The sequence below is a fragment of the Diabrotica virgifera genome, chromosome 4 (assembly GCF_917563875.1).
Source record: "Diabrotica virgifera virgifera chromosome 4, PGI_DIABVI_V3a".
Lineage (NCBI taxonomy): Eukaryota > Metazoa > Arthropoda > Insecta > Coleoptera > Chrysomelidae > Diabrotica > Diabrotica virgifera.
Genome location: NC_065446.1, coordinates 57,844,652 through 57,859,425, shown reverse-complemented (window position 1 = coordinate 57,859,425; position 14,774 = coordinate 57,844,652). Strand labels below are relative to the sequence as shown.

General features: G+C 34.0%; 1 protein-coding gene across 2 annotated transcripts in view; it reads left to right on the top strand.

The window, feature by feature from the left end:
• The window catches only part of LOC126883029 (sodium/potassium-transporting ATPase subunit beta-2-like), a 118,509-nt gene that overhangs the window by 33,222 nt on the left and 70,513 nt on the right, over positions 1-14,774 (top strand). Inside the window, exon 1 of one of the 2 annotated variants that reach the window (XM_050648216.1) lies at positions 8,698-9,011. The exons of the other annotated variant lie outside the window; for it this stretch is intronic. Coding sequence (XP_050504173.1) covers positions 8,900-9,011 — 112 coding nt within the window. The 5' untranslated portion in view covers positions 8,698-8,899. Of the gene's footprint in view, positions 1-8,697; positions 9,012-14,774 lie in introns of those variants that run through there. 2 annotated transcript variants of the gene reach the window in all.

The window sequence follows — 14,774 nt, the reverse complement described above, 5'->3', positions numbered from 1 at the left end:
CATTCGGCTAGAGATCGAGAGGTCTTGGGTTCAAATCCGGACCATTCCTATTCTTTTTTTTATTTTTGGAAAGTGGTAAGCATTAAAATTAGTTTAATATTTAAATAAAATTAAAATAAACTGTTTAAAGTATCTTTATTTCGTTGAAATCATATAATACAAGTATAACTTCTTACGTGCGTACAAAGTACACACACATTCTTTTTTTTTTGAGTGACTCTGACCATTGGTATTTGCTATTAAATATTTTATGGAAGTTAGCTGTTCTATCATTTGACCCCTGGCATACAAATGTACGTTTATATGTGTTTTTTAAAATACTAAAATTTTAAAAGAAATAAATGGCGAAATAAATGGCGACTCGATTCTAGTTTTCTGTTGACCTAGATATCAAAATATCAAAAGGCACCGCTGGGAAAATATTCCAAAAATGCGGTTCAGAGAAACTATATGAAACGAGTCTTTGTACTCTCATACAGAGTATGGCATTAGTAAAAATACAAAAATAGACGGTTTAGTTTTGATTTAAATCTGTCTCCTGCCATCCCCCGATAGCGCTATTTCTAGGTCTACCTTTTGTCAAGGAGGCTATGCAAGAAGACAAATTTAAATCAAAACTTCCGTAGTTCTCGGTATACAATAAAACTATTTATACCGGAGTAAGGTTAGAACGCCCTCTAACGGGGAATAAGTGAAATAACTAAACCGTCTATTTTTGTATTTTTACTAATGCCATACTCTGTATGAGAGTACAAAGACTCGTTTCATATAGTTTCTCTGAACCGCATTTTTGGAATATTTTCCCAGCGGTGCCTTTTGATATTTTGATATCTAGGTCAACAGAAAACTAGAATCGAGTCGCCATTTATTTCACTTATTCCCCGTTAGAGGGCGTTCTAACCTTACTCCGGTATAAATAGTTTTATTGTATACCGAGAATTACGGAAGTTTTGATTTAAATTTGTCTTCTTGCATAGCCTCCTTGACAAAAGGTAGACCTAGAAATAGCGCTATCGGGGGATGGCAGGAGACAGATTTAAATCAAAACTAAACCGTCTATTTTTGTATTTTTACTAATGCCATACTCTGTATGAGAGTACAAAGACTCGTTTCATATAGTTTCTCTGAACCGCATTTTTGGAATATTTTCCCAGCGGTGCCTTGTGATATTTTGATATCTAGGTCAACAGAAAACTAGAATCGAGTCGCCATTTATTTCACTTATTCCCCGTTAGAGGGCGTTCTAACCTTACTCCGGTATAAATTATTTTATTGTATACCGAGAACTACGGAAGTTTTGATTTAAATTTGTCTTCTTGCATAGCCTCCTTGACAAAAGGTAGACCTAGAAATAGCGCTATCGGGGGATGGCAGGAGACAGATTTAAATCAAAACTAAACCGTCTATTTTTGTATTTTTACTAAAATTTTAGTTTTGGAAACTTTAAGATCTAAACCGAACATTTCGCTATGATGAACTACCATATTTATTATATTTTGTAGGTCTTGTGCGATGCTTGCTATTAGGACGGTATGATGAGCGTAGGTACCTGATGTTGTCTATGTTGGTTCCGTTAATCTTGATTCTACTTTGGACCTCGTTCAATGCTTCTCTAAATATAGACTCCAAATACACATGAAATAATAGAGGTGATAAGACGCAACCCTGTCGCACTCCTCGTTGGATTCGTGTATCTTTGGATGTTGTGTGCTTTATTTTAATTGGTTCTGTCGGACGTTAAAGGTATCTTTCCTGAAGTTGTTCGATTTTTAGGCATTTTGCTGACGTCCAGTTTTCTTTAGCTTTTCTGCTAGGGATGGACTTGAGCCGAGCTCGAGATACAAGCTCGGCTTGAATTTCGAGCTGCAGGATGAGCTCGTGGCTCGTTTCGGCTCGGCTCGAATAGTTGAGCCGAGCTCGAACAGCTTTTAGTTTAGGAAATATCCCATTTATTCCATACTTTACGGACACACTGCTTCTTCTTCATGTACCATGTCCTTTTAGAACGCTCGTTACCAGCACAGCTATCTTAAAATAACATGCTTTTATCAACACAATACCAAGCTCGCAAGATCTTCAACCATGAGGTTCTTCTTCGTCCTGGACTGCGTTCGCCTGCTATTTTTCCTTGCATAATATTTTGCATCAATCTATATTTGGGACCTCTGCTTACATGTCTGAAATACTCTACGGACACAATGTATATTGAGAATACGTATTTGTAGTCTGAATTACTTATTCTCAAACAAAAGTATCAGTCGTAACAGAAATACATGATTGATGGATTGGACCGTTACTTGATGGAAGTTCATTTTATCTAACAATAAAACACTGAAAACGTTTGTTTTCTATACTTCCACAAAATTTATTATAACTATGTGACTACAGCCGTTTCGGCAGAGTGCCTTTTTAAGTGATTTAGTTTGCTATGGGTTTACCTTTTTAAAGTCTTTAATTGAAGAGGTTGAGGAGTGGGGAGCTGTTTGTCTCGAGTTGGTTATTCAGAATTATATCTGTATTTTTTAATTTATTAATTTCCATAGATTCCAATAAAGATAGCTTAAGCCTTTATTTTGAATATGCAGAATTTGAAACTCTTCATTAAAAGAATGATTATGATCTAGACGGTGAAGTGCGTATGTAGAAGTGTCTGTTTTTCTATTGTTGAAAGCCCTTTTGTGTTCTGCTATCCATTTGTCAAAGGTTCTGCCAGTTTGACCGATGTAAGTTTTCGGATAGTCACCACAAGTTAGTTTGTATACACCACTCTGTAGTTGGTTTCTCTTTCAGCTCTTATTTTTCTTAATATATTTGCTTAAGTTGTTGTTAGTTCTAAAAGCTGGTGTTATTCCTTTCTTTTTTATGTATCTGGCTATTTTTTATGTTATCTTGCCCGTATATGTAATAGATCAGAAGGTACTGGGTTCTTTTTGTGATGGTGGATAGACTAATTTCAGGGCTTTCTTATAGAGTTTTTGGTTTAAAATTGTATTAATTGTTTGTTCGTTATAGCCATTGTTTACTGCTATTTGTTTAATGATGTTCAGTTCTATTTAGACTGACAGAAATTCCCATGTCAAAAAATAACTTCGAAACAAACAGCTCCCCACTCCTCAACCTCTTCAGTTAAAGACTTTAAAAAGGCAAACCCATAGCAAACTAAATCACTTGAGAAAGGCACTCTGCCGAAACAGCTGTAGTCACACAGTTATAATACATTTTGTGGAAGTATAGAAAACAAACGTTTTCAGTGTTTTATTGTTAGAAATAAATGAATTAAAAAAGTATTAGAGTATTAGCTAAAATATTGACAAGCTCGTTCAAGAAAACTCGGCTCGTTTCGAATTCAGCTCGGCCCGGCTCCAAAAAAATTTGATTCGGCCCGAAGCTCGGCTCGCAAGAAACAAACCGGATTGAGCTCGAAGCTCGGCTCGTCAAATGAGCCGAGCCAAGCCGAGCTAAGCTCGAGCTTGTGACCATCCCTGTTGTCTGCACTTTTTTCTAATGATTTTATTGATTTGTTTGTATTTTATTGGGGTTGTTTTATGTTTTAGTCTAACGTCCATGATCATGATCGCTTGCGTTATCAACTATTGTTTTCTGTTGTTTTTAATGAACCCGACGTCTTCTTCTTATATCTTTATTTTTTTTGAGCAGTGTACTTCAGCAGAGCACTTCAGCGTCTATATGTACCAAGTTCTCCATCGTTTCTATTTCTTTCTCAACCTTGATACTTATTTCTTTGTTTTCTTTCATGGTTCTTCCCTAATAACACCAAACATTCCATGTATGTTCCTAGAATGTACACACAGGATATTGAAAACATTCCTTGAATGTCCTCAAAAGCACAAGAATGCCCCCTAAATGTCCCAGGAAAGTCCTCCGTCAACATTTTTAACATTCCTTGAATGTCTTGTTGGAATATTCCATGAATGTCTACGAATGTTCTTTGGACATTCACAGTATGTTTTTTATAAATTCCCTGGATATAGTCGCTGATGTGACATAATACCTGCGATTTGTTTTTTCATGAGTTTTGTAAGAGAGACTAAAAACTTTTTTTACAGTCACCTCCTATTTTCGTATGATATTTTTTGACATGTTTTGTAGTAAATTCAACTATCTATTTACTATCAAAATTTACATGTGAAAACAGGAGATGACCCTAAAAATGGTTTTTCGTCTCCTACAAAATTCATGTAAAAGCAGATAGGTGGTATTGTCACATCACCGACGATATACCAGAAGTATAATATGTGGCCATACCAAATAATACATCCTTGATATATATAAACATTTTTATTGCACAAAATCTTGTCATATATTTTTTTCCACAATCATCACTACGATGATTATTCATTGTATTGCATTTTACATTACAATTACAATCTGGTCATAACTGACCAATGACCAATTTTAATTTAACCTAATAATTACTACTGTTCCTTAAAATGAAGAGTTTACCCCATAGCGTCTCTTATCTAATCTAACAAGATCGTGCACTATTCTAACATACACAGGCACACAAGCACTATGCTCTGCTTTTCACTATCACCTATCACTCAAACTAGTTCAAAAGGCTTTGTCCTCTTCAATCTTCTAGTTTGCCCAGTAGTATCGAGGAGTTGGATTTCCTCAATATTCTTGTAGGTACTTATGAAGTTGTTGCTCATGACTTCCAACTTTACTCCAACTTTAAAAACAAATCCAGCTGTAAAATATTTATGTGCCTGAAGGCTTTTGTATGCTTTCATCTGCTGCTTAGAGTAGTAACTGTGAGACTCCACCAGATATGTATAAATATCTATACCTAATAGTAATTTGGTGGAATGCACTTTACTGTAAAATCCAATTCTGATTGAATTGTATATGGATCTAAATCCCCAATTATTTTCAGCTTCAATAAATATCTAAAACAATAAATGAAATAATGTTATTTCTCGCAAAATTCATCAATATTGATAAATACCAGGGAAAATGAACAGTAAATAAAAATTGTTTCCCCTACCTTTCTCCAACAGCTGGAGTTTCCCATAATAATTTTCTTAAATAATCACTTTGCATTGTGGTAAACTTTATAAAGTTCACAAAATACAGCAAACGCTATCCAAATGAATCCAAAATAGACAAAATACGACGATAAACAATGAAAAATAGATATTACAAACATAACCTCTGTAACTTTTTGTATGCCAACCAGAAGTCACGTGGTTTGGATTGCCTAATACATAGATACACGCGCGGCAAATTTGAAAATGAACGCAAATTGAATAGCAAATGGCTTCTCTTAAAATATAGGACATTGGTAGTATGTTCATAGAATGTCTTGTGGTAACATTCCACCAATAATTTAATCACATGTTCACCGGATGTTCCTTGAATGTCCAGGACATTCAAACATTAATAGAACTTTGATAGAACATTCCTGGAATGTTTTGTGTTGTTAAGGTTCAGTCATGATCAGGGCCGCCGAGAGGGATGAGCGGGCCTTGGTAAAAAGTGAAGGGCGGGCTCCCGGCAAAAATGGAAGAGCGAAAGAATTGTTTAATTTTTATAGAAATAAATTTTATTAAATTTTGATTATACAAAATTCTATTCAATTTATAAGAGTGAAAATATTTATAATACAGGTGCTTTCGAGTTTTCTGAAATGGCATGATTTTACCACATCATTTTTAATTCACAAAGTTGAAAGGCAGCTAACCGATCCTGTTTCATTCATTACCTCATAGCATTTTTTATGCGAAAAAGAAAACTAAAGGATCTTTCTGCTTCTGCGACTGTCACCGGTAATGTGCAAAATATTCTTAACACAATAACGACTCAAATTTGAGGTGTTTAATTTTATTAAGCAAATCTATTGGAGAAAGTTGAGATTCACCAATGTTATCCTTGTATATCGCTCTCAAATGAAAAATTTCATCTCTCATTTCTTCACTGATGTCTCCTTTATAAAACTATCGCAATACATAATATCAATTTTCTTCTTTATTGTCGTCATCTTCATCTCGGAATATCCATAAAATGTTAAATAGCGAATTTCCCAGCAAAATATTGCGACGGGCTAAAAATTATCAGTCGCATCACTACTAGGCCCAAGCAAATCATCAAAAAATTTTTTCTCTGATTCTGGCCTTGGTTTAGAACTAGAACCTTTAGTCACGTAATTGTATAATTTATCACTAACTCAGGTGTAATGTGTAGTGTGTGTTGAGTAAGTGTCTTGTTACTTTGCAAAGTCGACGTCATTGTCTTTGCAAAGAGACGCTAATTGTATCCGAACGTCTGCGGTCCCTCCGGTGAGTACCGATCCCACAAGGACAGAAACTATTTTCATTTATTAATTTATAATAAATGAAAAAATTCCTGACCCTGGTGGGATTCGAACTCACTACCATTCGGAACTTTCGATCCAAAGGTTAGGCGCTCTTACAAATCATCAAAAAATCTCACAGGCTTTTTGCGCCGTTTTTCTTTATGTAAATTCTGGATTTATTCCATAATTGCTGGTAACTAATTTAGATTCTTCAACATAGATTCTTCTGATTTTTTGTAAATTTTCTGGAAGCAATTCTAGTTTTATCTGACTGCACTGTAGTATTTGACTCATGTGATTTATTGCTGTTAAAATTTTAAACCAAATCAAACGGATTATGGACATAAAGTGAAGAGCAAAAAAAACGGGAAAAATTACGTCTTTGGTCTGGTCGACGCCGGGCCCCTTACATCGCCGGGCCCCGGTAAAATGTACCGGCTGTACTGCCCTCTCGGCGGCCCACAGTGGTCCTTTCTGACGATCTATGGTTGCAAAAGTATTACACCACAATTAGTCGGAGAGATAGAAGCGGATTTTGTGCGAGATAAGTAATATGGAAAATACATAGTGTAACATGACTTCCCCAACGGCCGGAAACCAGAGTGGGGGACGAGGGTAGTTATAAGGGGTCAAAGTCGCGGTTTTTATTTTTTTTTTGTGATGCTCATGATAGAGATAGTGCACCAAAATTTGGGAATAAGTAGATCATGACGTAACTAAGTAAAATCTCCAGGGGTGGAACGCTGCGTGGCCGACAAAGGGATGGGGGTAGGGGTGAATATAAAAAATATAAAGGGTTTTTTTGCGACGTTCGTGACTGAGATAGTGCACCAAAATTTGGTAATAAGTAGACCATGACATATCTAAGTAAAATCCCCAGAGCCGGAAACTGAAGTGGGGGACGAGGGTAGTTATAAGGGGTCAAAGTCGCGGTTTTTATTATTTTTTTTTGTGACGCTCATGATCGAGAAAGTTCACCAAAATATGGTAATAAGTAGGTCATGACGTAAGTAAGTACAATCTCCAGGGGCGGAACGTTGCGTACCGACAAAGGGGTGGGGGCAGGGATAAATATAAAAATTATAAGGGATTTTTGTGACGTTCGTGATTGAGATAGTAAACCAAAATTTGGGAGTAAGTAGATCATGACGTAACTAAGCAAAATCTCCAGGGGCGGAAACCAGAGTTGGGGATGAGGGTAGTTTTAAGGGGTCAAAGTCACAGTTTGTATTATTTTTTTTGTGACGCATCACAACATTTGCCCGCCACGCAGCGTTCCGCCCCTGGAGATTTTACTTAGTAATGTCATGATCTACTTATTCCCAAATTTTGGCGCACTCATCATGAGCATCACAAAAAAAATAATAAAAACCGCGACGTTGACCCCTTATAACTACCCTCGTCCCCAACTCTGGTTTACGGCCGTTGGGGAAAGTCATGTACACAACTAATTCAATATACCCCTGTATAGTTTTTCCATATTACTTATCACGCACAAAATCCGCTCCCAGCTCTTAGACTAAATATAAGGGACTGAAAATTCGTATACAGGTAAAACGTTGTTGTATATGTAAAATACAAGAACCTAAAAAAATTAAAAAAATATATACGAGTAGAAAGAGCACGTTCGAGCACACAAGAGTAACTTTTTCTGAGAGAAAAATAAATAAAGTAACAATAAAAAACTAGTTTAGCAACAATCCCGAACAATCCCAAAAGTTCTACTCTATTAAATTCTTTACAAATTCTTATTTTATTGCTAATCTATCATCATCTTTACAATCAAATATTTTTTTTATCAACAAAGGTGCAAGTATTGTTTTATAATATTGTAAATATACCTGTTCGCTCGACTTCCATTTCAAAAAAATATTAAAATAACAGTTTTAGGTACACTTAAATTCACTTTGAAAGGGCGCGAGCGCTGGTAAATTGCCTGAAACTACTGAGCGTAAGTTCGGTAAAGAAGTACAACTTTCGGTTTCAATTGTTCACTTCGAGGTGGGAGTTGAGTTCTAAAAATGATTTATTTTGTTTACCTGATTATCTAGGTATTCAATGAGTGTCATTACAACCGATTATTTAAAGACGAATTTTATACCTTTTGCAACCATAGATTATGAAAAAGGACCACCGTGCGGCCCTGGTCATGAGCTGTCTATTTTTTTGTCTATTTTTCCTTTTGTCCAGGCATAAATCACCTATGTTTCAAAGATAATAATTGGCGATAGGAATTCAAGTTAATTCAAAATGTCATTTAATTATTGTTTGTAAATATAAATGTGCCAATAACTATGCATCGCACCTCGTATAACACCACCAAAGAATACAAACAAAATACCTCGTTTGACCACTCACAATTTCTTAATGAGGTGGAGGTAGTGGTGAAAGTGGTGGTCGTCAACATCAACACACGGCAACATAGCCGTGTAGCGTCTTGAGTAGCGATAGCGGTTGTTGCCTCACCTGGTGAATCGTGGTACAAACAGAAATGTGAGAGTTTTAGGTTACGTTCTATTTTATAGTAAATAGTTTATTCCGTCCATTAGTTTAGTGCTTAAAGTGTAAAAATAATCTGCCAAAATGACTATGCAACAGCCTTCCGACTATTACGATCGCGAAAATAACAGATTTATTAGGAGAGTGTACCAGAAAAAGCAGGGACTTATATTGGGCAGAAAGGGTCCAGAATTAGGTAAAAATGTCACTAACATATAAAAACAATAACATTTATGTTATTTTATTAATTATAATACTATTTTATTCTTCTTATCGTTAAAAATTAATCATTTTACACTGATTAATATATGAGTGAGTAATCTCTACATACTATAAAATAGGTGTGTCAACAATAAAGCGGTTTATTATACAGTCTGTTGTATGTTTACGTTTGTTACGTGTTGTCAACGATGTACTTTTTGATTTTTGACAGGTGTATATACGCAGTGGCGTAGTCAGCATGGGTGACACACGGGGCGGTAATCGATGGTGTCACCCAAAATCTTAAAAATAAATTGCTAAAGCTAAAATCAAGGGTAAATTCGATAAACGTTTGAATAATGCAAAAATTTAGAATTATTATTAATGAAATCGTAGTAAATAGTACTGATATAACAGTTTAATGTATTTATCTTTTGATTTGTTTTTTGATTTATTTTTTGTTTTCAATGATGTGAATGAATTAAAATATTTTTTTAATGCATTGTGAAATTATTCATTAAAGAAATGTGATATTAGACAACGCGGGCATAAGTTTGGGTAGCACCTCTGATGTCAAAATTTTCTTGTTGATGACATAATTCCTCAATTGCAGCAACAACACTATCAAAATGTTGTGCCCATATTGCAAATAATTTAACTGCAGTATAGTGAGCACTTCCCAGCAGCTAGTGGAGGAAAAAATTTTTAAATTTCTTCTACTGTTCCGAAAAATGTTATACATGATGTATTTTGTGCAAAAGTGTGCTGGCCACATAAATTAATTAGGTAAATGATCAATACATCCAACAAAAATAGCCCGTTTGTTTTTTGCTTTAATTATATGTACAGCTGGTTCCAAAAAAACTGATACGACTCTTAAAGCGTATTTTGTAGAAAATTGAGCAGTGTACTTTCTTCTTCTTCTTCTTTTTGTTTTTGGTCTCGCTGCAAGGCAATTACCAGCACGATTTATAGAGGATCTTGATGTAGTCCGGCTCTAAGCCATGTCAAAATCGCTGACTATGTTCTTGTAAAAAGCTTTTGATGAGGTGTGATATAATGAATATGAGTTTAATTATATTTAATTTATTATATTTTGAAGGACAAATACTTATTATTTACATACTGTCACTGTCACTGCCAAATCAACCCTCCGTTACTCGCACACGGTGTATGAGACCGGGCCTCTAAATAACTGCCTGTAACTCTGATTGTAGTGCATATTTTCAATTGCTGCTGCATATACCTCTTCAGTCATCAGTCAACTGTGTGTGAAGTCCAAGGGCAGTGTAAAAAAGAGTATTGTAATTTTATTACTAGGCAAGACCTATTAATTAGTCAGGTAATTAAAAGTAGTAAGTTTTAATTAGTCAGGTAATTTAAGGTCTTTTTCTTATTTTTAATGTTTATATATTTGTTTATTTATATTTAGATATGGATTACTAGAAGGAGAAGCAAAGATTATTAAAATTATTTGAGGAAGTATCGACTGACGAGGAAACGTATGAAGATGATGATTAACAAAATTACTTTTTGTTAAAGTAATATAATGTTGACACAAACGCATATTTACACAATTATATCATCATATATTCATTAAATAATATAATTGTACACAATTTTGCAAAAAAAAATTTTTTTCAAATATTGCTGACCCATATTTTTGGACCCGGTCTTCTGCGCGGGTATTCGATCACAAAAAGTTGGCGTGAGTAACGGAAGGTTTTAAAATTTGTCAGATAACTTCAACCTCAAAAAATGGCTGTTTGTTTTTTTTTATTTTATTATTTGTCTGTCATAATAAATATAATATAATGTCAGACCAATCATACACTGCTCAAAATGATCAAATCTTACTAAGAGTCGTATCAGTTTTTTTAGGAACCAGCTGTAGCTTGTATTCCTCCATGTACGCCGCTCATGACAGCTGCATTATTGTATCCCTGTGAACGACACTTCATAATAAACTGCTCGTCAAAAGTTAGGGATATAGAGAACTATGCTCAATTTTCATAGTTGATTCGCGAACAGATTAACGGATTTCGCTAATTTATTTTTTATTATATTAGATTTTTCTTTAGTATTTACAAAGTTATACAAAGGTTTACTCAAACTTTTTTTTCAACTTATACCAGGTGGAACAAAAGAAATGTTTTTCTTATGCTATGTTTGTGACATCCTGTAGGGAGGACAAGGTACAAATGTTAGTATACATCGAAATCGTATTGTAGTCTTATGTTTTGTGAACATTTTGTTTTTTGAATGTCCCTGATATCTTTGGAAACAAAAAAATGAGGGTTTTGTAATTTAACATGCGTTTTAATCGAAACAAAAGTTTGAGACACCTTGCAGGGAGGAAAAGACACAAAGGCGAGTATACGGTATACCTCAATGCTATGTTGTAGTCTCATATTTTGTGAATATTTTATTTTTTTAATTTATCTGATATCTTTAATAACAAAAATACTTCACGATATTACTCTTTAACATACGCATGAAATGCGTCACACATGTTAAACACAGAAAAATATATTAAAGAGTAATACCGTCTGGTTTTTTATTATTAAAGATATCAGAGAAATTAAAAAAATAAAATACTCAGAAAATGTGAGACTACAACATAATATAGAGGTATATTCACCTTTGTCCCTTTTCTTCCCTACAAGGTGTCTCAAACTTTTGTTTCGGTTAAAACACATGTTAAATTACAAAACCGTCTATTTTTTTTGTTTCCAAAGATATCAGGGAAAATCAAACAACAGCATGTTCACAAAACATAATACTACAATAAGATTCTAAAGTATACTCACATTTCTACCTCGTTCTCCCTACAGGGTGTCTCAAACTTAACATAAGAAAAACATTGCTTTTCTTCCACCCGGTATAAGTACAAAAAATAAGTTTGAGTAAACCTTTGCACAACTATGTGAATAAAAAAGAAAAATTTAAAATAATAAAAAAATAGCGGAATCCGTCTGTTCGCGAAAAAATCAACTAAGAAAACAGCATAATCTTCTATATTCCTAACTTTTGACGAGCAGTTTATCTAATCCATTAATTTCAAGCTTCTTGGGAATTTCGTTACTTAGATCAACAATTTTTTTTCCTTTTTAACAGAAGCAATTCAAGAAATATCTCTTCGACCTACATATACTTTTCTCGGTTTCGTGTGTTCACAAAAATATTATAGTTTTACTTTGATTGTACAGTGAGTAACGTTACAAATTAACAATACATTCTTTTGTGATCGGGAATCTTGGGTGTCCCCCCCCCGAACGGGTGACACCCGGCGGACCGCCCCCTCCGCCCCACCCTAGCTACGCCACTGCATATACGGTCAAGGATAGGGCTTTTCATCGATTGTCATTTGTTTCGAGCTTCTGTCATATTATGTTGTATAATCTGTGTATAATATTAATATACACGGATTATACGACATATGACAGAAGCTCGAAACAAATGACTGAATGAAAAGCTCTATCTCTATTGTATACTATTAACTGATAGTAATACTTTTCAAATTTGTATATACCTAATCGTTACTATGTAATAATAATGTAATTATGGACAAAGAAACAGGAACGGTTAGGTAAATATAAGAATGTCATTATATACACATTAATTTCTGTACATTCTTAGAGTAAAATAGTTGTAGGCAGGTACTTAAGTTGCCAAATCTTTACAGGTGGATTATGTTTAAGGAAAAAAATTGACAAAATGAAGAGATTAGCAAAGAAAAAAGTTGAAATATAAATCAACAATAATAATTTCCAAGTTCTGACATTGTAATAAATAAAAGGATACCCCCGTTAAGATAGGCAAAATGCTCTCACTTGCAGAATTAAATTATTCAAATTTTTTTACGTCCTATGCGATTAAGAAATAAGATTCAGCGTAATTTTAACCCGCGTAATTTTAACCTATTTTTTATACAACCTAAACCTATACCTACCTACATAACAACAAAATGCATTTTTTTTTTCGAAAAAAGCGTATTAGGTACTTAAGTACTTAACTTTTTTAGAGATGGCTGCAGGTCTTAATTTTTTTATTTGAGTATTTTATCAAAAACCAGACAAACTGGTTTTTTAGTCGTTTTTAGATATTTTTCAAATTTTATAGACTTCAAAATAGGTCACATCAAGATTTTTTTATACTGTTTTATAAGAAAGTTATAATTTGAAGCACGTGGAATTTGCCGTGTTTGGTAAAGAATGGGCCATAGCGTAACCTTAGATTCCTGAGCTTAAAATAGATCGATTTAAGCTAACTTACCTTAATACGAAAGTTGATAATAAACGAAATACATGGTGTCAAAGTTAAACATTTATTTTATTTAGGCATGGGATAACAACACCAAAATTATTAAGTAGGGTTTTTTTGGGATGAGAATTTTAAATTCGCTACAAAAATGATGTATTACCCAGGGGGCGCCACATACGTCTTTCAGCGCTCATTTTTTTATCCCCCACTGTTCATACTTTTTGAATCAAAACTTTTATTCTCTTAATATTTTTACTTTAAAAAGGTATACTACATTCAACTCGCTAAACTCAACCGTTTTCGAGATAAACGCATTTTAAATCTGCGATAGAACATAATTTTTTGCATAATATCATTATATGTAGTTACACCCAAAAAATCAACTTGAAACCATAATAATTGTGCCAGTTCTCATATTTGTGCCATTGCATCGCAAATTCCATTCGAATAAATTTGCGATAGGTACATTTTTGTAAATTTTTATGGTTTTAAGTTATTTTTCGGGTGTACCTATTATGCAAAAAATTATGTTGCCTCGCAGATTTAAAATCTCGAAAACGGTTGAGTTTAGCGAGATGAATGTAGTATATCCTTTTTAAGTAAAAATATTGTTTAATGTATTTATTCAGGGTGCACTACTCTTCCATTTGTCTCATGACATACCAGAAGTATGCCAAGTTCCACAACTCTGGACGTAAATATACTGATTAATAAACCCTATCAGTGGCGGCTCGTGGCCTTGGAGACAGGGTCGGCAAGGTTTTTTGTCTCCTCATATAGGTATACCATCAAACTAAATGGCTTAAATCCTCATAGGAGATTTTGTTGTTTTTTGCTTTTTTTTTTATTTGATGTACTTGACATTCTCTCTTGTTTCATGGTGTTTCGACAATACGTGTTGATTCTTTGGAGACAAGGTAAATCCCGTTTATTGGAGGCAGAAATTGGTGGTAATAAGAAAATTGATAAACAGTTTGTTGTAATGAATTGCAGTACTTACTTTACTACATAGAATTATACATACATATTTTGTAACTTATCTCACTTTCTGAAAATATTTGGATCGGCATAATTTTTAAGTACCTAACTTGTAATAATAAATATCTTGGAAATTCTTTGGCGAAGGTAAGTTTTAAATTTTGAATCGTCAAAGAGGTCAAAAATTTGCAAATATTCAAAATTTGAAAAACGAGTATCTATTTGCATATAATAGTAGGTATCCAAAATTTCAAGATATACTTACTCGTTTTTCGAGATATGTATCATGTCGTTGTCTTTTTTGGGATGGTTCGGAAATATCAAGCGAATCCAAAACGTCACTGCATATATATTGGAAACTACTATCATTACGAAAATCTCTGAGATTTTGCACCAGTTTTCGTATGCTATTTTTGGAATAAATAATTACTGCAATGTTGCCAGCAACATGCCGAATATATATTTTGGGCAACATATTGTTTCAAAAACTAGTCCGTTAAGGATAGATTTTTTTTCG